Here is a 23,856-nt window from a genome sequence, read left to right on the forward strand (position 1 = left end):
GCTGGCGCAAATTGCTGTTTCGCGTCAGCCTCTGTTGGCAGTTAACGTCTGCCCTGGCTCACCATCTTGAATCAGGTATCTGCCCCAAAATATGGACAGCAGATGGGGAGATTGGTGGGCTTGAGGGCCAGATACAGCCCTCTCAGACTCTCCTCAGACCGCAACCCCTCTCACAGGCCTTGCTCTGTGCCCCTGTCAGATGTTTTTGCCTGGCTGGAACGGTGTGCCATGGTGGACAATTGAGAGGTGTTTGGGTTTAGAAACCTCTGGCTCTTACGTGGCATATTTCTGTCCCATGTCTTCCTCCTCCCAGTTGGGCCAGTCCACCACTGTCATAAGGCCCTCCAGAGGTTGGTCAGGAGGGAATCTGGCTCTCCATCTAGAGGGACATTCTAGATGGTTCCGTGACATTGGTGCGACTCCCTTCTTGCCAGAGCCTGGCAGCATATTTGTGAGAACCCAGTAAGAGGGCTAGGTGCACCCCTATACTCCACAGGCGAGCCTTTTCTTCTCCTGCCTGTCAGGTCGCACTCTCTTTGTCACCATGGCAATATCACCAATTCCGATATCCTAAAAAAATGTAGATGTGCTGCAACACAGGAGTGCCTTCACAAGACCACTGTACCACATGGAGGGGGAAAGCAGACTGTCTAAATAATAATAATGGTGTTCTGACTGGTCAGCTCAGAGCCATAGTGGATGAGACTTTTTTAAAAGAAAGAAGGAAAACTGCTGAGGTTCGGGAATTCCCCGCCCCCCAATCCCCACACATTTCATTTTGATGAAAGCAGGATGGCCAAGGGCTCTATCATTAAACTGCTTTTATTTTGTTTTTCTGGTTGATAGAGCATGTTTATTTCTGATTGCATAACACTTTAAAGCAGAAAATGGCTTCATTGATTTGCAGTGGGCTGCTAACTTCTGATTGCTTGCTAGCTTGGAAAATGTGAAGAGATTTTTTTTTATTAAAAAAAAAAGTAAAAACAAAGTCACGAGAGATAAGAGAATATGACCTGGTGTTCTGAAATGCCTGGATTTTCTTCCTAGTTCTACACTATAGGGTCTTGCAATGGCTGAGCCCTGGCATAGCAAACCTCAATCAGCTGATGGTCAGGGTTTGCTAGGACAAAGGGCATATCACTTTGCAGGGGCTGCCAATCAGCTGATCAGCAGTGCCTGCAAACCCCATTTTGGCTAAGTCAGGTCTTTAGCTGCACCACACCTGACACATCTCTATCAGCATGACATCATATGTGATGTCAGGTGGGTGTGGCTTGGCCAAAATGGGAGCCAGTGTGGTGTAGTGGTTAAGAGCGGTAGTCTCGTAATCTGGGGAACCGGGTTCGCGACTCCGCTCCTCCACATGCAGCTGCTGGGTGACCTTGGGCCAGTCACACTTCCTTGAAGTCTCTCAGCCCCACTCACCTCATAGAGTGTTTGTTGTGGGGGAGGAAGGGAAAGGAGATTGTTAGCCGCTTTGAGACTCCTTAAAGGGAGTGAAAGGCGGGATATCAAATCCAAACTCTTCTTCTTGTGGGCCAAAGTTGGAGTTGGGGAGCCTGTTTAGGCTCATCGTACGGAGGTTTCCCATTGCTGTTCAAGAATGGACAAATCCCACAGAGCCTAGTCCATTTCTTTGCTTTGTGAAGAATCGAGGATTTGAGAAGATTCAGCCTTCTTAAGCGCCAGACCATCAAATCATTGAGCTTCTCCTGCAAAAAGGGAACAAAGAGGGTAAAGCCAAGAGAAATTACAGCAACAGAGCCTCTTTCCTGGAATTCAGGCTGTCAAGGAAGCATCACTGTCGCATCCTCTGCATAACATTATCTGTATGGATTTTGATTTGCCTGGAGTTCTCAGCATCTGGATTTTTATAGTTGACATTTTCTCTTGTTTAATCTTTTAATTCACTTAGGCTGTCATTTTCCTTTCCCCCCATTTAGGATGACTACATCAAAAGCTGGGAGGATAATCAGCCAGTTGATGAAGGTACCCTTTTCCCTTTTGGTTCCGCTTAATCTTTTTAAAGGACCTGTTGCGATAAAGTGCCCAAGACCTTGTTAGGACAAGGTTCCTCCTGCCCTGCAAGATGGTAAATGTGGGAGCAAATCTCACTGGCGTCTGCCTTGCTTTCATCTATTCTAAAGACGTTTGAAAATGACTTTGAAGGCAAGACTATCAAGCCAGAGTACAGGCGTGTTTGAAGAGAGATGTGTTTCCCGGTTTCGGTTTTACTAGCTGCAACAAATAGGTGTGTACAATGCAGGAATCGCAACTCTCCTTCTAAGTGGAGGGTATGGTCTTCCTTTTTTATCTTCTATTCCCTCTGTTCCATTAGCAGCATGGTGTTACCTCTGAGCTGCAGTAGCCTTTCATATACAATCTACCTGCCAAGGCATATTCTTAAAAACACAAAAACAATTTGTAGACAGGCCAAGTTTTTCCCGCCCTTGATAATTCATTAGAGTGGGCTACCCATGGCCTTAATCACTTTCTTCTGGGGTGAATTCTGATGCTTTCCCAGGTGTTTGGGTTAGTTAAGTCTATTTCCCTGCATGTTAGATAAAGGTGTTGTGTGCCATTGAGCAGAATTGATTGTGCTTATGCGAGTGATGGAAATAACCCCCCTTTTATGTTAGTTGGAGACGCCTGCTTCCAAATGTTTACAGTTTGCAGGTTTGGTTTCCTTGGTTAGTATTATTTAATTGCTACTTGAAATCGATGCCTCCAGAGTTGTGACTTCACAGATGATTGATCCGAAATTATTGGGTGGGTGGTTGATGTGACAGAGGAGAAATTTGCGGAGTAGAAGCACAGAGTTGAGCGCTGAGCAGCTGTCCAGATAATAAAAAAGTGGAATGGTGCAGGACTCAATTTCATGCAGGAGAGGAAATTATCTGAATCAATGGCTGTTTCAGGGGTTTGTCGGGAGATGTCCATGACCGTTTTAAAGCAGTTGAGTTTGGATGTTGCAGGGCCATCTCAGGGGTGGTACTGCAGCTTGCTGCACAAATGCTTTGCCAGGGAAGTCCAAATGGGCACTCCTCTGATTAATTTTAAATCTGCTTTAAAGACCTTCCTGTGCTTGAAGGTTTTCTAAATTTGGTCTAATTTTAATCTAAGCGTTGTAGTGGGATATGAGGTTTATATATATATATATTTCCTCTCCTTTTTTTGCAAGTGGGGCAGTTGGCGCTGATCCAACAATATTCATGTGCAACAAGCCAAAGCTGTGCGTATGTAGCTCTGTCAAGTCAACTGCAGTTGCGCTGATCAGCTGTTAGGAAGGGAAGAGGGGCAGAAACGGTAAATGCAGCTGTGCTCCTCTGATTGGCGGCATTACAGCTTTCAGATACAGCTGCCTTTTCGGCCTTTGTGTTTATGTGATTCTTCACGTGCGTTTTAATTCTTTTTCGCATTGGCCTTTCCATGTAAACCACTTCAGCAGGGATTTCTACTGAAGGGTGGTGTGGACATTTATGTAAACAGGTCAAGTAACAAAAGCATGATGGGAAAGTTTAGTTTTCAAAATGGAGACTGGGAGGAAAAAAAGGGGCGCTGGTACTGCGTAGATATTCTAGCACACAGATGGGGAACGTTTTTCACCCAGAGGGCCAGATTCCCTTCTCAGCAATGTCCCGAGGGCCACATGCCAGAAGGGGCGAGACCAGAAACAAAAATGGGTAGAACAATGAGTGTAGAGTTCAGGAGCAGGTTCCAGACTGGCAAAAACGTTCAAGGAGGTTGTAAAGCCGAAACTGTGAATCGTGTGGTCTGGGAAGAGGGGATATGGCTGGTGGAGAGCTCTGGGGGTCCAAAAGAGAGCGCTGGTGGGGCCACCAGAGCTGAGGTTTCCCTTTCCCTATTCTAGGGGAAGTACGTATATGGGGCATAGGGAGAACTGATGGAATAGTTTGCTGACTTAGGTGCTGTGTGGTTACGAAACTTAAGCTTCCTAGCCAACCTGGAACGTAGGAAGTTTCTTCTAGGCAAGACCATTGGGTCTGTCTAGTCTGCTACTTCAACTGACACCAGAGCCTTCCCCATTCCTTTCTTTCTGATCCTTCTCCCTGGAGATGTTAGGGATTGCAATCAAAGCATGTGCTCTGTGGCAAGCAACTTGAGTATATCCACATGTTGCCTGAGCAACGCGATCTTCTAAACCGTTGAAAAATGTATGCAAGAGAACAGCATGCTCAAGCTATAAGAGCAGACCATAGTTCAATTGCAGATAGTTTTTATATTTTTTATTTTTAAAAAAATCACAGTCAGTTTTAATTGGCTTTAAATTCATCACATCCTTCCCATACACCACTTAGAGGCTAAGGTAGCAAGTGGTGTAGACATGGTTGACTTAAATAAAATTGACACACAAAGAAGTAAGAGTGTATACTTTGCATACCCAAGCTTCCAGGTTCAGTCTCTGGCATCGCCAGGTATGGAGCTGGAAAAGATTCCTCTCTGAGACCTTATAAAGCCACAGCCAATCTCTATAGGCCAGGAATGGGGAACCTCCAGCTGTTGATGAACTCCCATCTCCCATCATCCCTTGCTGGCTGAGGATGATGGGAGTTGGAGTCCCACAGCACATGGAGGCCACAGATTCCTCCATCTTGCTATAGGCAGGACTGAAATAGGTGGACTGAGGTCCTGATTCTGTTTAAAGCAGGTTTATACATTCAAGCTTTGAGGAGCTGGAGTTTCGCTGGTTACCACCACCTGATCTTCCAATCACTGCTGGCACCAGACTCCCCCCCCAAAAACTTTTAGAAAATTGTGCTTGAGCACCAGTCCTTTGATCTCCCTTGGTTTTATTAAATAAAGGCAATTCAATTTAAAGAATGCCTTGACTGCTCTGGCCTGACCAGAATACTGATTTGCTGACCTTCAGAAAATAGTGCAAGAGCATTTTGTTTTTCAAAGGCTGCCTGATCCAGGCTGCAAAGTTCCTGCCGTTGTAAAGTTTGCTGGCTTTGAACCCACGCAGATTTAAGCATGCTTATTATGCCCTTTGAAAGCGGCGAGCTTAAGGGTGCTTAGCTCTACGCTGCATTGTCCTCTGCGGCCCAAATCCAACAGCAATCGCGGGCAGCTAGTGATGTGTAGCTGGAGGGACTGGGTTTAGAGGCACGTCTTCCATTCCCATCCTAGATGCATCTAGCCCATCCTCCTCCAACCTCAGGTGCCCTCAGGAAGTTCCAAACTACACCTGCCAGACAATTTGGTAGAGGGTAGATAACCATTGCAGATGGAGATGTGTCCCTTCGTTGACAAATGCAAGCAGGAGGCTGTTTCAGTAGAAGAGTCATTCGGGCCAGATTAGAGCACACAGCTTGAAACTTGTCTGTTATTCTAGATTTGACACAGCGTACATGGAAAGCTGCCTTCTGCCGAGTCAGCCCAATGGTCCATGTAGCTCAGGATTATCTCCGTTGACTGGGTGCAGCTCTCCAGATTTTGAGGAGAGAGTCTTTCCCTGAGCTGCTTGCAATCAAAACTTGATTGTTCTGCATTCAAAGCATGCAGTCTACCACTGAGCTATAGCTGTTTCCCAAATTTAGTGATGATTAGTTGTTGTGGGCGTATTACCTAAATCTCACTGATTTGGGGTTTAGGTGTTTGGATGCATAGGTGTGTGTGTGTTTTAAAAAAATAAATCTAAACAAAAATGTGTTTGAAAGGGGAGTGACTAGAGACTAGATTTCAGGTGGAAGGTGCTAGTTCTGTAGAGAACCATGGCAAAAATATTGGTCTCAACCCAGCAGACACTTCGCCCTCGTGGTTAGGGCTTTTCTTGCACAAAGTCCTCCATCACACACAAACACTCCCTGAATGCAAATCCAAAGAGCCTTCAGTATATGTAGTTCAGCACTGGGCACTGCTGCAGGTGAGCAAGCCAGCTGATTTGTCGAGGCCCATGTTGGTTGCATATTGACAGGCACACATGACAAGTGTAAGGTGACCCTTGACGATGTCCGTGCAGGACAGCTGCAGCTGCACATTCCTACCCGTTCCTCAGCGAAGATGGGCATGTGAATTCTTATACGTACCATGTCAGGTGGTTCACTCACAGCACCTTTTTGCATGTGGTGGGAATCAATGCAGGTCATAGAGAGAAGGTTCATTGCTGTTGCATATTGGGGAGCTGTCTTCCTAAAGCGATGAGTTTAGGTTTGTTTGCAAAGGCAGCCGGCAGTAAATGGCAGACTGCGTGCAAATAATTTCAAAATTGTCGATTGTAGCAAAGTTGTTTGTATTTCAAAAAGTGAATATCCGAACACAAAAGTTGTTGAGCTTTTTCTGCAAAATCTCAAAATGAAGTTGCTGTGCTTTTTTTTTTTTTTTTTTTAAGGAAATTCGCCAAAAAACCCAACACTTCTGACATTGCCACACACCCGGGAGTCCCGGACGTAGGGCAGCCCTATTTATAAGATAACACTACAAATGGGAAACTAGTCCAATTATCAGACTCAATTTAAGTTGATTTGTGAAACAGCTTCTGATCCTGATATACTTGCATGTAATGAAGTATTGCAGACCATGGTTGCTTTGTGCTTTTTAGCGTGTGTGTGGTTGTCTGCAAGCTTCTGCTTTATATCAGGCAGCAACCTCTGCTATAAAAAGGAGCATTTAGTCATTCACACTCCATTTACTTCTGGCTTTAGGTGTGGACACCACTAAGGATCCCTGCCAGAAAGTGAAATGCAGCCGGCACAAGGTGTGCATCGCCCAGGGCTACCAGCGGGCTATGTGCATTAGCCGCAAAAAGCTGGAGCACAGGTAAGGAAGCAGCTGGCCTCCCCATGAGTCCCTGGTGCGGCAATAGGTGTTACCGAGTGACTTGCTCTTGCTTCCGCCGAGTCCTTTTGTGGTGGTCACACCAGGAAGGAAGGAAGCTGTTATAAGCCAACGGAGGACAACCCAAACTTAAATACAGTTGGCTAGTAGATTTAAAAGTGATTTGTTTTATTCAGGATATTGAATGAATATTTTTTTGAAGTGCCAAGTGCTGGACTCTGAAACTCAGGACCAGGTATATTTCGGATCATGTGACACCTTTGTGACGTCAGGTGATGGAGGCACTACCCATCTCTCAAAACGGCCCATGGGGGTGGTCAGGATTTGGCCCGTTGGCCAGATCCTGCCCCCCACTGCCTGTTCTCACTGAACAAGCAGGTATAGAGTTGCCTGCACAATTTCCACAAGTCTTAACTTCTTTTTAAGAGTGAAAAGGCAGAGGAGGAATAGGCAGTATCCCTAAGGGAGGCCATATTGCGCAGGTGGACTCATTCCTTGTGGCTAAGTCTCTCTTCTATTCCTTCACTTAACGTTATGCTATGGTCCACAGGTGTTCACACATGAGCTCTCTGCAAGTGTTCGCCCAAACTCCTGTGAGCTAAGAGCGGGGAGAAAACAGGTGCATGCACATATTCATCTGAACACCCTTAAAATCTCCCTTCAGACTTTTGCTCTCAATACAGGATGGTTTGAAGTGGATCTGGCCCATGCAGTGATGCTGGGACTAGGATTTCAGTGCATGCCCCTGCCCCTTATCAATCCATGCGCATTCGCCCCAAATGGCTGAAGAGGCCTTTGGCCTCGATGGCTTTTCGCCCCTTTCTGCTGCGAACACATCATATAACTGAAGGTTTAAAGTTGTTGCTGTTTGGCAGGCGGAAGCTCTGCGTGTGGCTTTCATGGCAGTACAACAGGCAGAAATCCATAGGTGAAGCTTTTCCTTCTCGTGGCTCTGTGAAAAGTTTCACTTGTGGATCCCTGCCTTTTATATTACAGTGATACCTGAGGAGCACTCTCCGGTCTGCAGTTTCTGGATATTTCACATTCCTCAAGTGCCAAACAGAGAAGAGCGCATCTTGTGCCTGAGGGCGTGTTTGCTGCGAGGTTATCCCTGCTTTAATACGAATTCTCTGTTTCTTTCTTATCTCTCCCTCCTGTGCACCCACAGAATCAAACAGCCTACCCTGAAACTCCATGGAAACAAGGAGAGCTTGTGCAAGCCTTGTCACATGACCCAGCTCGCATCTGTCTGTGGCTCCGATGGACACACTTACAGCTCTGTGGTGAGAGAAAATGGCAGCAGCTAAGCCTGGAAACGAGGTTGGCGGGAGGGCATTCGTTCAGGGGAAGAAGCAGCCGCAACGTTTCAGGGGGTCTGGTCTGAATTTCATATCTGTATAGTACTATGCGGGGGGGGGGGTGTGTGCAGGGAATTTTTGTATCTCTGTTCTCTTGAGTTGTTTTACAGTCTTTGCTTGTTCCTTACATTCTTAAGTCATAGGATTGCAGAATTGGAAGGGCTCCCTGAGGGTCATCTAGTCCAGCCCCCTCCCCCGCAGTGCAGGAATTTGCCGCTGTCCCTTAAGGGGATCAAACCCCACAACCTTGGCCTTATCAGCACCACGCTCTAGGCAACTGAGCTGCTAGAATTAGCTCCGAGTCCTTTTGTTTCTCTACCCACCCTCCTATTCTATCTTTACAACAACCCTGTGAGGTAGGTTAAGCTTAAAAACAAAACAAACCCAACCACCCAGTAATGGACCCAAAGTTATTCAGCGGGCTTTATGGTGTACTGGGAGTTGGCTCTACAAATAGCTTGTAAATCCTAATAGTAGTAGTAGTAGTAGGAAGAAGAAGAAGAAGAAGAAGAAAAAGAAGAAGAAGAAGATGATGATGATACAAGGGAGCTTCCAAGCTTCTGGAAGGAAAGGTGTTGTTGTTTAGTCGTTTAGTCATGTCCGACTCTTCGTGACCCCATGGACCAGAGCACGCCAGGCACTCCTGTCTTCCACTGCCTCCCGCAGTTTGGTCAGACTCATGTTTGTAGCTTCGAGAACACTGCCCAACCATCTCGTCCTCTGTCGTCCCCTTCTCCTTGTCTTTCCCAACATCAGGGTCTTTCCCAGGGAGTCTTCTCTTCTCATGAGGTGGCCAAAGTATTGGAGCCTCAGCTTCAGGATCTGTCCTTCCAGTGAGCACTCAGGGCTGATTTCCTTCAGAATGGAGAGGTTTGATCTTCTTGCAGTCCATGGGACTCTCAAGAGTCTCCTCCAGCACCATAATTCAAAAGCAGGAAAGGTAGCAGCATATAAATGTAACAAATAAATAAATATTTACTTGCGTCTCATGCAACACTTTGCCATGGGAAAAGCTTGGTTCTTTAACTTGTTATTAGGGCCTGTTTGTTTCAGAATGGTTGCTCAAGGGACTAATGTTTCCTCTTTCCGCATTTCTGGATTGTAGTGCGGAAAAGCACGTTCTGTTGGAGGCTCAGGAGTGAGGCCATCTCATTGTGAGGGAAGTGCCTGCCTCCTTCCTTAGGACAAGACTCAGGAGTGTGAGCAGAAGACGTGCAAGCCACTTGCCCCTTCCTCGTGATGTGTCTTTTGACTGCTCACAACACCTCTCCTCTCAAGCTTAGAAACTTTGCCCTCTTTCCTACATTGCCATCTCATGGACATAATTTTGTACTTCATTAATGTTCTTCTCCTCTAGGCTATCAGTGGGTGGCCTAAGTCCTCTCGCCATTAATTTCCATCTATAAAAACGGACAATTTTGTGAAAATTGTAAGGACGCATTAACCCAAACTGTGGAGCAGTACTTAGTACTTCAGTACAGTTAAATAAATTACATACACACACATACATATATTTCTTAGTGGAAGCACTGGAGGCATTGTTAGCGAGCGATATTAAAGATAATAACCAACAAAGACAACCTCTCTGGCACCTCTGCTTAATTTATCACCAACCCACAAAATTATATCAAGATTATATATAACCCTTTGGTGGAGGTCCCAGAGGTGGAGTAATTGGTTGATTTTAAAGATAAAGAAGAGGTAATTATGAGCTGGGTTTTTTTTTTTTTTCTTTTTCTTTTGAGGGCAGCTAAAATTGTCATTGCTAAACGCTGCATATCTGCAGAATTCTCGTGAATGCTAGTATGATGAAAAGAACCAAAAAGGCACGGAGACAATAATAAAATGAGGCACAGCTTTTAAGAGAATAACAAATTATACAAAGGCTTCACTTCCTCTGGTGCAGACACGCACTTAGTAACAGAGGGAGGGATTTGTAGCGCTAAGGAGATCACTCTGTCAGCACACACATTTCTGTTTGCCTGACAGAGTGGTTTCCCTTCTCCTCCCTTCTCATTCTGTACTGACACACGCACCCCCTCGGCCAATTGTGCGGGCTTCCTTGTGCAGCCTTCTGCTAGTGCCTCCACCCCCATCATTCAGCCCGGACACTGAGGTCCAATGCTGAGAGCCTTCTGGCGGTTCCCTCACTGCAAGAAGTGAAGCTACAGGGAACCAAGCAGAGGGCCTTCTCGGTAGTGGCACCTGCCCTGTGGAAGGCCCTCCCATCAGATGTCAAGGAAATAAACAACTATCTGGCTTTTAGAAGACATCTGAAGGCAGCCCTGTTTAGGGACATTTTTAATGTTTGATGTTTTATTGTGTTTTTAATACTCTGTTGGGAGCTGCCCAGAGTGGCTGGGGAAACCCAGCCAGATGGGCGGGGTATAAATAATTTATTATTATTATTATTATTATTATTATTATTATTAGACTGGTTAGTCAAATCAGACCCACAGTAAGAAAGGAAACTGCCTTATACAAAGTCAGACGAATTGTCCATTCAGCTCAGTATTGCCTCCACTGACTGGCAGCAACTCTCCAGGCAGGAGTCCTTATCAGTCCTGCCTGGAGACGCCGGGGAGTGAAATTGGGACCTTCTATACAGAAGGCATGGGACACAGGTGGCACTGTGGGTTAAAGCACAGAGCCTAGGGCTTGCCAATCAGAAGGTTGGCGGTTCAAATCCCCGTGACAGGGTGAGCTCCCGTTGCTCAGTCCCAGCTCTTGCCCACCTAGCAGTTCGAAAGCACGTCAAGTGCAAGTAGATAAATAGGTACCGCTCCAGCGGGAAGGTAAACGGCATTTCTGTGCGCTGCTCTGGTTCGCCAGAAGCGGCTTAGTCATGCTGGCCACATGACCCGGAAACTGTACGCCGGCTCCCTCGGCCAGTAAAGCAAGATGAGCACTGCACCCCGAGAGTCGGCCACGACTGGACCTAATGGTCAGGGGTCCCTTTACCTTTATATGCAAGGCAGATGCGCTACCATTGAGCTATGCCCCTTCCATGAATTTATTTTATCCTCATTGTCACCTGTAATCAAACAGGTTTTTGAAACGATATGAAAACCTGCTGGGCCCATTGACCAGACCAGAAATCAAGATGGCAGCAAGATCAAGGAATCCTTTTTTCTTTTCTTTTTTAAGGGCACCTTCATTTCTGGGGAAGGAAATACTATTGGCTTTCCCTGGTGTTGGTTAGAAAAGGGAGAATGTCTGTAACCAAGATGTTGGTATCAAAACATCACAAAATGCACACAATTAGGACATTGTGAATGGTTTTGGCCCACGGAATCATGACTGGAACCAACAGGTAGAAATGGCAACGAAGCAGATTTCAGCTTAATATTAGGAGAAACTTCCTAACAGTAAGAGCTCTTTGACAGCTTTGGGAGGTGGTAGGTTCTCCTCTGCTGGAGCTGTTTAAGCAGAGGCCCTCTGTTGAGGTTGCTGTAGGGGGGTGCTGAACTCGTTGACCTTTCGAGGTGCCTCCCATCTTTTTGATTCCATGAAATGTAAAGCAGGTCCCTTAAAAAGACGGACAGCAGCAATACAAATATTGCCAAGGGTTTGAGGTCATTTGACTTTCCTTCTAGACAAAGTGAGCCTCTGGGTAATAGTGCAGTGGTATATTTACAGTATTGGAAGTGAGTGCAATATGCCTTTGCGTTACATGCCGTACAGTGAAGCTGTGCAGGATTGGTGTGACTCACTGAGCCAAAGCTCGTTTGGGTAGCCCTTGTCATGCTGTGCTGACCTACTTTTTCTGCCTTCTGGCTGTTGGAATGGGGGAGTCTGTTCCAACTAAGCTCTTGCCTTTAGCACATACAATTGCATTTAACTCTCTCAAAATAGAGATGCGAGTCTTGTGAAGAATCGCCTCCCAGCCTGGGGTAAACTGATTGAGAAACCGAAGCATGGTTCCTTTGCTAAAAACTGAGGCTGGTTTTTATACAGCTCCTGAAGCATGCAACTCAGAGATCTTTTACAGCCATTTTTGGATTGCTCCGTATGGTGGCCGGGACAATTTGCAACAGGAAGTGAGGGTTCTGATTCTTCCCTGCTTGTCTCCTTGCATCCCGAGCACTTATCTGGCAGTGAGGTGGAGCATTGGAATTATGGCTTTGCCGCTAAGTAAATAGCTGTAACTGGGACGCGGGTGGCGCTGTGGGTAAAACCTCAGTGCCTAGGACTTGCCGATCGCATGGTCGGCGGTTCGAATCCCCGAGGCGGGGTGCGCTCCCGTTGCTCGATCCCAGCGCCTGCCAACCTAGCAGTTCGAAAGCACCCCTGGGTGCAAGTAGATAAATAGGGACCGCTTACCAGCGGGAAGGTAAACGGCATTCCGTGTGCTGCACTGGCTCGCCAGATGCAGCTTGTCACACTGGCCACGTGACCCGGAAGTGTCTTAGGACTCTTAAGTGAGATGGGCGCACAACCCTAGAGTCGGACACGACTGGCCCGTATGGGCAGGGGTACCTTTACCTTTACCTAAATAGCTGTAACATGCTTTGAACCAACCACTTGGAACCATAGATTTGGAGGTGGTCTTGTTGGACACGTAGTTTGATGCAGGAAATCCAGAGCGGTCCAGCCTGTTTGAAAGCCTCCAACGAGTAGGGGATGGGAGGAGAAATTCAATTCAGTTTGCATGTAAAGATGAACGTACCTACTTCATGCTTTCCAACACAATACGAGAACCAAAGCACAGTCTTCAAAAGCCACACTTTTCTGAATTTTGTAGTGCAGCTCTCCTGAGAAGTAATGTGTACAAAGATGCGCATACTGGTGTAAAGCGTGCATAAAAATGCATATATGAGTGAAAAATGGCATGAAACAGTTTATTGCATTAGGGGAAATTGCATACAAACGTGTAGATTAGGAAAAAATTACACAAAAACGCTGGTGAATTTTCATGGGAACTTTTTTTTTTAAAAAAATCACAACCATGTGGAAATATGGAGAACTGAATTTAAGTTTGGAGAAATGAGAAACTGGAATAAATTGAAGATTTGTCCATCGCTTGTGGCAGTGAGGGAGACTACACCATCCCTCTAAGTAATCAGTTCCATTGCCCATCTTGCTCAAATTTGTTTTGGGTTTTGTGAATCTACCCCTTCATCCTCCCACCAACTAAATCCTCCATTTCCATACACTCTCTGTGTGGTGTTTTGTCACAGCCAAATATACTGGGGTCCTTCCCTTTTTTAAAAAAAAATGTTACTCTTTCTCCCATCCCATCAGTTATTAAGATGTTTGTGAATGCCCCATGAAATCACAGCAGGTCAAGTCAGTGGCTGGGGGAAATATTTTTCTATAGTTTGCAGGAAACAGGCAGCCAGTTTGTAGCCTATTATGCACCAAAGAATGTTGAGAAGCCTTAGCCTGATTAGTTCGAAACCAGGGCACAGCAGGAAATTTCATTCCGGGGAGATTAGCACTAAGAAGATTCATTGTTATTTGCTTTTGGTTCCTCGTTGCCTGAAGAGTTAAATAAAAAAAAGTAACAGGATCAGAAGGCTGGCCTGCCGCAAAACCCTTCTGTTGCAATCTGCCCTTGGATTTCAAAGGGGTCAGCGGGAGAGAGATGCTTGTTGCTGGAACTTAGAGCTCCTAAATGTACTCAGAATAAAGGGCAAGGATCATCATGGGAAGGAGGCAGGATCTAGCCATGGAGCCCTAACATTCACAGAGCATGGAGGCGAAGTTTGATTCCCCATCCCTACGCAGAGCCCTCCTGTGTTTTGGCATGAGATATGGTGGCGCTGTGGGTTAAACCACAGCGGATTCGAAGGTCGGTGGTTCGAATCCCCGCAACAGGGTGACCTCCCAGGGTGTCCCTGCTCCTGCCAACCTAGCACAAAGTGCAAGTAGATAAATAGGTACCTCTCCGGCGGGAAGGTAAACGGCGTTTCCGTGCACTGCTCTGGTTTGCCAGAAGCGGCTTAGTCATGCTGGCCACATGACCCAGAAGCTGTACGCCGGCTCCCTTGGCCAATAAAGCGAGATGAGCACCGCAACCCCAGAGTCGGCCACGACTGGACCTAATGGTCAGGGTCCCTTTACCTTATAAACAGAATCGGGTGCACTATAATTAAAAACCCCGTCTGTGCCTTTGCAATCAAAATCATACGTCAAGCCAAATTCTGTGACCTGTGTAAGCGGGTGAAAAATAAGCCCATTTGCAAGATGTCTCTAATAAATAAATGCAGAATTCTGCAACATTTCTTTTGTGCTAGTCATTAGGAGCATGAGAAACTGCCTCATGCACTGAAGCCCCACCCCAGCTACCAAAAGCCTAATGTATTTGAGGCTTCCTTCCCTTCCCTTGCACACATGCTTGTGTATATATCTTCCCCGTCATAAAAGCAGAAATTCTCAGAAAGCCTCGTTTTGTGATGCTCCTTTCCCTCCCCCCTTGGAAATCACGGCAGGCATGTAGCCTTGGCTAGTAACAGAACCCTTTCCTAAGTTGGACTACATCAGCTGAGCACCATTGCTCCAGCTGGGCATGGCTCCAGAGGGAGAGTTCATTATACTGCCATAGGAATACTTTCCAAGACCCACTGTGCCTTCTATCGCGGACAAAAGGGAAATGGTCACATCCTCCGATTTATTATATTGAATGTCAGCATATTAATATACGCAGCCGCTAATCCCTGTGATTAATGTGTTTACACTGGAGCTGATTAATGGAGTTGCTTCCCATCAAGGAGCGTTCGCAGGAATATTATTCATGGAATTTGGAATTGGGCAGGGGGGGTGGGGAGTAACCGTTACGCACTTGTGCATGAGTATTCAGCCACTGCATTAAGCAGTAGGTGAATTGTCATCTTAGTGCAGAACTTAGAGTATCCATTTGTTTGTTTGTAGTGTTTGGACCCTGCTCCGGAAGCTGAAAAGCAACTTAACAGATCAGTTAAAAAGCAAGACAGTTTCTACCGTCAGGTTTATAATCTAAAAGAGATGATACAAAAAGGGGGAAAGGGATGGCGGGAAGATAAGCAAACTCAGGCACCAGGTTTTTGCAGGATGAGCTGGGATGGAAACAACTTAAGGAGAGGAGGAGCCAAAAGGGTCTGGCCTGTTGTCCAAGGTGATGAATGGTCCTGCCTCCCATCTCCCCTTCTGCTCTTGCTCCTGCTGCCCAAAGATAGAGGAGAAGGAGGCATTATCCACTCTGCAAGGGTGTGTGATCTATGTTGGACAGACTAGACAGGGACTACCAAATGAGGAGGGAAGCGTCAGGCGGCAGCAGAGGAGCAGGTGAGATGAGGTCGAGGAGGTTCATGGCATGCTCTCCTAGACCAGCAGAGTCCCGGAGCCCGGGTATCCCGTCCCCCATTTGATTGGCAAGTGCTGACTTCTCTGACTGTCTACTCTCCATTCTGTCTTGCAGTGCAAACTGGAGCAGCAAGCCTGCCTGACCAGCAAACAGCTGACGGTTAAGTGCGAGGGGCAGTGCCCATGCGCGAGTGAGCATAGCCCGACCTCAGCCACAGACACCAAACAAGGTCAGGGGGAACATTTTAGCACATAGTCTGATGACAGCATCCTCTCCTTCCCTTTCTCTCTCTGCTGCTTTTTGTGTGAACAACAGAAAGCATGCCTAAGAGTCTGGCATTAAATCGTATTCCAAGGGGCCCCAATCTCCCTTGATCATGCCATATGCATTCGTCTGCCAGGAAAACTACACGAGACCATGATCCAGACACAGGCAAGCTCCCTCCCCCGGTAACACATCTCACACTGTGGTTTCGTGTGCATTGTCATCATTTTGTTCTGGGAAGGTGACCCCAGGGCTGGCATTACTACCAGGCAACCTTGGGCAGTTTCAGGGCTCCAGCATTGTGGCAGCGAGCACTGCTGCTGCTTGCCATGGACCCACCTTTTAAAAACAAACAAAAAAGAGCTAGTTCTCTGGGCTGGGTCTACTTGCTGTTTGAATTTCCTACAGGAAATACCTATGGCTGTGGCCCTGATCTGGTGGAACGCTCTGTCACAAGAGACTAGGGCCCTGCGGGACTTGACATCTTTCCGCAGGGCCTGCAAGACAGAGCTGTTCCACTAGGCCTTTGGCCAAGGCACAGTCTGACCCCCTCCTTTGGTGATCCTCGTAGAACTCTGGCCCAGTGGTTGCCATTTGATTTTGAATTGATTTTAGAATATTGATTTTAGAATGCTGTGTTACTTTTAATGCTGTTAGCTGCTCTGAGCCCACCTCCAGCTGGGGAGGGCGGGATATAAATAAAATTTTATTATTATATTATTATTAAAATGCTCCCTTCCCCACAGTGCAGCATTGTTCTAGGGCAGCGTTCAGAGCACAGTCTCAGCTGCACACTAATGCCAGGTAAGCCCATCAGAGCCCACTGCTGCGGAAGGGCTTCCATAAAGAGTACACATTGCCCAGGTCCCACACACACATCTAGGGTCTCCTAGACTTGGGTCAATATGGTGCTGACCTAAGAGCTGTGGGAAAGCTTAAAGCACCAAGAATCAGGTTCCCCCATGACTGCAGTTCTGGTCCACGCAATAAAGATTCAGAAATCATTTCAGCACATCTGCCAAGAGCCAGTTCGCATGGAAATGGGAAATCCAGTTCACGCTACACTGTCGTTTGCAAAATGGAGGAAGGAAGGAAATAGGTCCATTTTGTTGTTGCTTAGATTTCTTCCTTGCCCCTCACCATAAGGACCCAAGGCAGGTTTAGACAGTATTAAAACCAGATGAACCAATTTACAATCAAAAATATAAGGTGGGTCCTAAAAACGTACCATAGGCATCAAAGGCCAGGATAAAGAGGTGAGTATCTGCTATGAGGCATGCATGAAATAAATATAAATGAATGAATGAATAAATAGAATGCTTAATGTTACTTAGCGAATATAGCACTGTTACCTGAGTAAAACCTAGCAAATTAATTAGCAAATTAATTGTGTAACTTTTGTTCAATTTGTTGGTATAAAGGTTGTTTCTGAGTTGTATGCTATTCTGTACCTAAACCCTTAAAATGGCAGGCTTCTGTCTGCTGCTTTACATCCCCATAAAAGTACAGAAGGCCAAATTCTAGACAAGTCCAAGATGTGTAACACACTCTGGTTAGGCAAGTGAGTGGTGCTCTTGTCAAATCCTGGAGTTTATCCACCATTTGGACAGCTCAGACTTTTGTTTAAGGCAGGGATTTCCAAGCTAATAAATGTCACAAGTCATCCCCTTCCCCAACTCCTCAGTAAGCAGTCCTTTCTGTATTACACACATAAGCAAACTGACTTTACTCCACGAAGGTGGAATGTTTTGCTACATGAAAGAGACTTGCACAATGAATAAAATAGAGTTTGGGTGTCTTTCATATTCTTCCCAGCTCGGGGTGCTCAGTTAATAATTCTGCATTTGATTTACAGAAACCTGTACTGGGCAAGACTTGGCAGACTTGGGGGATCGGCTCCGTGACTGGTTCCAGCTCCTGCATGAGAATGCCAAGCAGAACAGCTCCGGGAGCGCAGGGGCCAATCCAGTGAATGGTATGCAGAAACTGTGGCCATTGTCATATGCATACGCGTACACAGTCATGGAAAGACAGGGACGGAGCCATGCAATCTCTGAAGAGATTCTCTCTGCAGTTACTGGACTGATATCTGTGTCCAGTGATTCCCTTAGACTGAACATCTTTGAGCTGCAGGTGGATGGTTGGCTGCATGATTGAATAGGTTTAATAAACAAACACTTTTCTGTCCTTGGAAAGTTGGGGAGAAAGGGTTGCGTTCAAGGTAGTAGCATTAAGGCGAACCTTAAGTAAGAATTAGGATTTCTGCTTGCACAAGGAAATGTTCTCCTCCTCTGCTTCTTCCCTAAATCTCTTCTGGGGTTTCCTCCAACCCTCTGGAGTAGATTTGAGCGGCCGGGGACCCAGTTGTGTTAATGCAACAGTTCTGTTGAATAACGCCCATATTTCTTCTATATATTTCTTCCTGGCAGGCTGGTTTTCCACACACAGGGAGTTTTTGATAGCAGATAATGCTGAAACGTGTGATTCACAATCTACGAAGTGGTACAGTCCTGGGGATACTTATGCGCAATAGGATATTTCTGAATGCATACTTTGGCTTAACCCAGGGGTTACTCTCCCATCATCCAGAGCCAGTATAGTCAATGGACAAGGATGGAAGGGAGTTGTAATCCAACAACATCTGGAGGGCCACTGGTCACCCCCCCTCCTTGGCTTAACCCCTCTATTTCCTCTAAGTTATATCAAGAAGAACGTTGTTTCATTCAAGTGTGAAAGACGCAGCAACATATTCAGCTGTAACGTCAGCAGTGCAGAGACACCGGTGGGAAAATTCCGCCATGTTTTCAGGATCGATGTGAGAAAGCTCTGTGTTCTGCACTGGACGAGGGAAGGTGACCACAATCAGCCCTTCAAAAACTCCTATTAGGGAGGGACAGCCTTGTTGCAATGAATAGGACTTTGCGAAAGCCACAGGCTCATTTATTTCACCGGAGCTGGCACAGCCGATGTGCCTGGTTCCGTCAATCTTTATTCCCCCTGTTGTGTCAGCTCTTATTTTCCCTTGTGAAACTAAATTGTTTTTGCTTTGGCTGAGCAGTTACTTGTTGGATGCCAGCAGCTTGTCGTATTTCAGCACTAAACTGGTCTTTATGTGTGACTCTATTAGTTTATATACCATAAGATCACGAACGGGGAATCTGCGGCCCTCCAAATGCTGCTGGACTACGAATCCCATCATTGACCCCAGCTGCCAACCAAGCTGCCTGGGAATGATGGGCAATGTAGTCCAATAAACTCTGTAGGGCCACAGCTTCCCCATCTCTGCACTAAACAGTTCTTGAGTCACCATCATGTTCATCCAATCAGATTCGGTGCGTTAAATGCAGCTTTACATGTGCCATTTGCCACATTTTCATTAGCTGAAACACAATACTATTATTATTATTATTATTATTATTATTATTATTATTATTATTATTATGCATTTTGTAGTTGGTGTGATGAAAGGAAAAATGTGCTTAGCATGGAAAGTTGGACTGGTTTGTCATCAGCAAATGCACATTTTGTACATTAAACCAAGCAACCCTGCTCATCTCCTGGCTGCTTCCACAGAGCAGAGCTTTCTGTGTGGGCCACCCACACTCTGCCAGTTGCTGTGTGAGCACAGCAAGGTAAAGGTTTTTGCGCACTTGTTTGTTTTAAACAAGTCCCCAGCCCCTGAGCAGAGTTGGCAGATTGGTCCCAGAGCACACGCAGAACGTGAAGTGCGACCGGTCAGGAGGAAGATCATTAGTTTAAATGTCAGTGAACAGAAACCGCCAAGCCTCATGCTTCTCCCACAGGCGGGCCTGATGCATTGCATGAAGTCTTGCCGCGTTGGGAGGGCGATGCCCTTGTGCCACTGTTGGCTCTGCCGCTCCCATCCCTCGGCTTTCGTAAGCAGAGCAGTGAGCCGCCGTGGCTCACCTCCAGCGGCAAGGAAGTCCATCTGGAACCAGCCTGGCAGCAGCATCACAAACTACGTAGGAGATAGGAAGTGAAGCAGGCCGTGCGGGGAAATGGCAAGGCTCCCGTCTCCTTCAACAGCAGCTGCTTTTCCTAGAGGGCCACTTTGAGAAGTGAGCCAAGCGTGGCAGGCTGACGCCGCAGCCATGACCCTTTCAGGCGGGCTGCCACTGTCTTCTGCTGCCCTGTGTGCCACATCCTCCTTGCATCTTCTGCCTCTAGCTTGGCTTCAGGAAGGAGAGGGGTAGCAGCTGGTACCTTGTAGAGGACCAGATTTTGCCAGTGGGCCTGCAGTTGTTCACCTCTGCTCCATACATGCTTAACATGTATTTGCCGAGCAGAACTGCAATGGCGGTATTTTGGGATTCCGGTGCAGAATTTCAGGCCTGCAGGCCTGACGTTTGAATCCTGATGGGCAGCAGCATCGACAGACAGCCTTTCCACTAGAGGCCGTGTGTATGCACAGGCTTGTGTCAACGCACGAGCTTTTAAATAAGTAAAAATTCCGCAACTAGGAAGACGGAACCCTGCGATCGGTATAAATTATGCAGATCAAGCCTATTTGCATAATACATGCAGCTTCTCTGAGGACCGGCAAGGCACTCCAGGAGCACCTGCCTCTCAGCCACAGGGTGTTCTGCTCGGCTTCTCGTTTGTGTAGCTCCTAAGCATCGCCTACACGTTTTTAATCACCCCTGTCTTTGTAGCCATAAGGTCTAGCAGCTTGCTTGGTTTCTTTAAAATAACGAGTAGAACCTGCAACAAATCACTGCAGGTAATCTACCTCTCAGTGCAAGTGCTCCTGTCCAGAGTTGCAGACAGACGTGTTATCCTTAGGATACTCCGTTGCACACACAGACACACACTTTGGGTTTTTTTGTTTACCAGCTGACACTCAACATTCCACAGCTGCTGAGCATGCTCAGTCTCCATTGGGTTGTCTTTGGGGTGGTTTTGCCTCCTAGGGGTGTATTTTTTAAGTTTTATACTTCTTCTTACCTTGAGGTTCACCTTCACACACTGCTTCTCCCAGCTCGTCTCTCAGAAACCCCATTTCGGCTCCAAACCACCTGAGTTCACTCTTAGAGGAAACAATGGAAGCTGAGGTCCTCAGGATGATGAATTCCGCACCCAAATCCCGCACTTGCGGGCGCAAGCGGCCCTCGTTAGAACTATATGCGCAGAGGCACCTTCGCTCCCCCTTACTCTTCTTTCTCACTCTCTGCTGTTGTTGTTTTTTCAAACCCCTTCTGCTTGCAGTGCTGGACAAGAGCCTTGTGGCCAGTTGCAAAGACTCGATTGGCTGGATGTTTTCCAAGCTGGACACCAACGGCGACCTTTTCCTGGACCAGACGGAGCTGGCAGCCATCAACCTGGACAAGTACGAGATCTGCATCCGGCCTTTCTTCAACTCCTGCGACACCTACAAGGACGGCCGCGTCTCCACCGCAGAGTGGTGCTTCTGCTTCTGGCGAGAAAGTGCGTTGCTGCAAGGTTTCTCCTAAGAGTCTTTTGTGTTGACTCCTTCCAGTCAGTCATATCCCGCCATTCTTTATATAGTGCCAACTGTTGTAAGTGATGCTGAAAGAGATACACACACACACACACACGCTGACAAATGGGCTTCTCCCTATCTTTCGCTGATGGCACTAAGCTAAAGGCCTCTTCTTGGCTGGTGTGTTTTACCATAGCATAATACTAAGTACAGGGACTGTGGGTTAAACCACAGAGCCTAGGACTTGCCGATCAGAAGGTCGGCGGTTCGAATCCCCACGACGGGGTGAGCTCCCGTTGCTCAGTCCCTGCTCCTGCCAACCTAGCAGTTCGAAAGCACGTCAAAGTGCACGTAGATAAATAGGTACCGGGAAGGTAAACGGTGTTTCCGTGCGCTGCTCTGTTTCGCCAGAAGCGGCTTAGTCATGCTGGCCACATGGCCCAGAAGCTGTACGGCGGCTCCCTCGGCCAATAAAGTGAGATGAGCGCCGCAACCCCAGAGTCGGTCATGACTGGACCTAATGGTCAGGGGTCCCTTTACCTTTAGTACTAAGTTCAAGCTGTTTAAAGAGGCACTCGTTACAGCCCCACTTAGATTAAAGATCATCGTCCTTTATTTGCACGCCACCTTTCCGTCGTAAATTTTGCTCGTGGTGGCAAAACTGGCTAAGTGGCAACAGAATTTAACAATAAGTTAACTAAAACATCTCAGCATCTCAGTAATAAATATACCATAAAATTGAACATTAGTAAGGTCTACTAATAAAATGCAGAAACATCCCTGTAAATAAGGTACCTTCAAGATTAATTCTGGACCCCAAGGGAAGCCCCAAACATCACCCCACCTTGATAGTCTCTAGCAGCATGCTTTTTCCCAGACTTGCAGCCAAGCTGGTCTCTCTTACATTTTCTCCCCGGGAGCTGCCAATAGTTTTTAGGAGGGATAATATTTGCTTAGCGCTTACGTAGTGCTTTTTCTTATGAACCCAGAGCCCTTTGCATGCACACACACACACACACACACACACACACACACACTTCAGTAATCCTTGCAACAGCCCCGCAAGTTAGACCACTGCTGTTAGTAAATGAAACACTGATATTTATGTAAGTGGTTTTTCTTAAGGCCTTAGAGCACTTTGCATATTTTATGTTAATCATTCTTCCAGCAGTCCTGCAAGGTAGGCTGGGGGAGCGTGGCTCATTTATTGACACGGCTCCGCTGAGATTGTTTTGAGCTGGTTTTTGGCAATTCTGGAATGGACGTGTGTTTTGCTTTGGGTGTTTCAGAGCCTCCTTGTCTTGTGGAGCTGGAGAGGATACAGATCCAGGAAGCAGCCAAAAAGAAACCTGGTGAGTTGTGGAACTGGGGAGCTCTTTGGGGATGGGTGAGGGAAGGGGAAAGGGATCTTGTGGGTGTCTCGTGCTGATAGTCGATGCTTGGAAGGCACTTCAGCAGGCAGTGCTGGTTTCTTTCGCCCAAGCCCCATCTCTGCTTGCCCCACAGATGAGGGCCAGAGGATCCACACCTGTTTTAGATGATGGTGTCATGGAAAGATTTAGGCAGATCTAACGGCTCTTCCCTAAGGTCCAGCTCAGGCATCCCCAAACTCGGCCCTCTGGCTGTTTTGGGACTACAATTCCCATCATCCCTGACCACTTGTCTTGTTAGCTAGGGATGATGGGAGTTGTAGTCCCAAAACAGCTGGAGGGCCGAGTTTGGGGATGCCTGGTCCAGCTCATACATGTGGGTGGACATGCTCAAAGCAGCCTTATGGCTGGAGCCATTTGTGCGAGCAAATCCCCAATCTGGGCAGATTTCAGCAATAATTGTGCAACAGCTCATTGTCGCAGGCCAGGCCAGGGGTGTTTGTAGCGGTGCATTGCCCTGGCCGTGCGCATATATGGCAATCCACTTATTACACATTATGATTTTTGTCAGTGGTTTTTGCAGACCATAATTCTTGTCAGGGAAACAATCGATGTGTGAAGATTTTCCCTTGTCGTTTTCCACTGTATATGTTTATGCGTGAAAGCACCTCTGAGGTCAGATCATTTTTTGTTTAACTGTATATTGAAGAAGCTAATTTTTTAAGGTGGTTCTAAGCACAATTAAATATAAAGTCCGTACTCTGGCCAGTTATTCCTTACAGTCTAAGCTCCTTTCTTATTCAAAGTGTATGAGCTTCCTTTAAATTCCCAGTTGTACAAGATGCTGCGGGCTGCTAGGGTTGCCATATGTCCTCTTTTTCCAGGACAAGTCCTCCTTTTCGCCATGGCGATCCATAGTTAAAAGCAGAAGTCGGCAAATGTGTCCCTCTTTTATGTTCTTCAAAACACAGCAATCCTAAAAATCATTTCCCAGCAATGAAGTCCTGTTGCTGCAACCATTGTATCCCAACACCACTGACGCCCAGTTTCTGATTTTGCTTTCCCAGGGATCTTCATCCCCAGCTGCGATGAGGATGGGTACTATCGGAAGATGCAGTGTGACCCAAGCAGTGGGGAGTGTTGGTGTGTGGACCACCTTGGCATGGAACTAACAGGAACGCGGATGCATGGGAATCCAGATTGTGGTAAGGAGAATGGAGAGGGAAGGTGGGAAGAACTGTTGGCGGGTTGGAGCACAAAACGTACACGTTGCACATGACAAGGGGGGCCTCCAATGTGGCCCGTCATGGATTGGTTGGA

General features: G+C 46.8%; 1 protein-coding gene and 1 long non-coding RNA gene across 2 annotated transcripts in view; one reads left to right on the plus strand and one right to left on the minus strand.

Moving 5' to 3' along the window:
• Positions 1 to 1,944: 1,944 nt before the first annotated feature.
• The window catches only part of LOC310678097 (testican-2), a 29,334-nt gene continuing 7,422 nt past the window's right edge, over positions 1,945 to 23,856 (plus strand). Inside the window, exons 1-8 of the mRNA XM_083441463.1 lie at positions 1,945 to 1,989; positions 6,666 to 6,780; positions 7,967 to 8,081; positions 15,556 to 15,670; positions 17,561 to 17,680; positions 20,932 to 21,150; positions 22,456 to 22,518; positions 23,604 to 23,741. Coding sequence (XP_083297589.1) covers positions 6,749 to 6,780; positions 7,967 to 8,081; positions 15,556 to 15,670; positions 17,561 to 17,680; positions 20,932 to 21,150; positions 22,456 to 22,518; positions 23,604 to 23,741 — 802 coding nt within the window. The 5' untranslated portion in view covers positions 1,945 to 1,989; positions 6,666 to 6,748. The remainder of the gene's footprint in view (positions 1,990 to 6,665; positions 6,781 to 7,966; positions 8,082 to 15,555; positions 15,671 to 17,560; positions 17,681 to 20,931; positions 21,151 to 22,455; positions 22,519 to 23,603; positions 23,742 to 23,856) is intronic.
• Positions 10,043 to 13,012, minus strand: LOC310678131. The gene is made up of 2 exons (XR_014511641.1): positions 12,636 to 13,012; positions 10,043 to 12,278 (listed from the first exon to the last, which is right to left on the minus strand). It is a non-coding gene; the product is annotated as an uncharacterized lncRNA (long non-coding RNA).

This window comes from Podarcis tiliguerta (genome assembly GCF_965153285.1).
Source record: "Podarcis tiliguerta genome assembly, chromosome: 5".
NCBI lineage: Eukaryota > Metazoa > Chordata > Lepidosauria > Squamata > Lacertidae > Podarcis > Podarcis tiliguerta.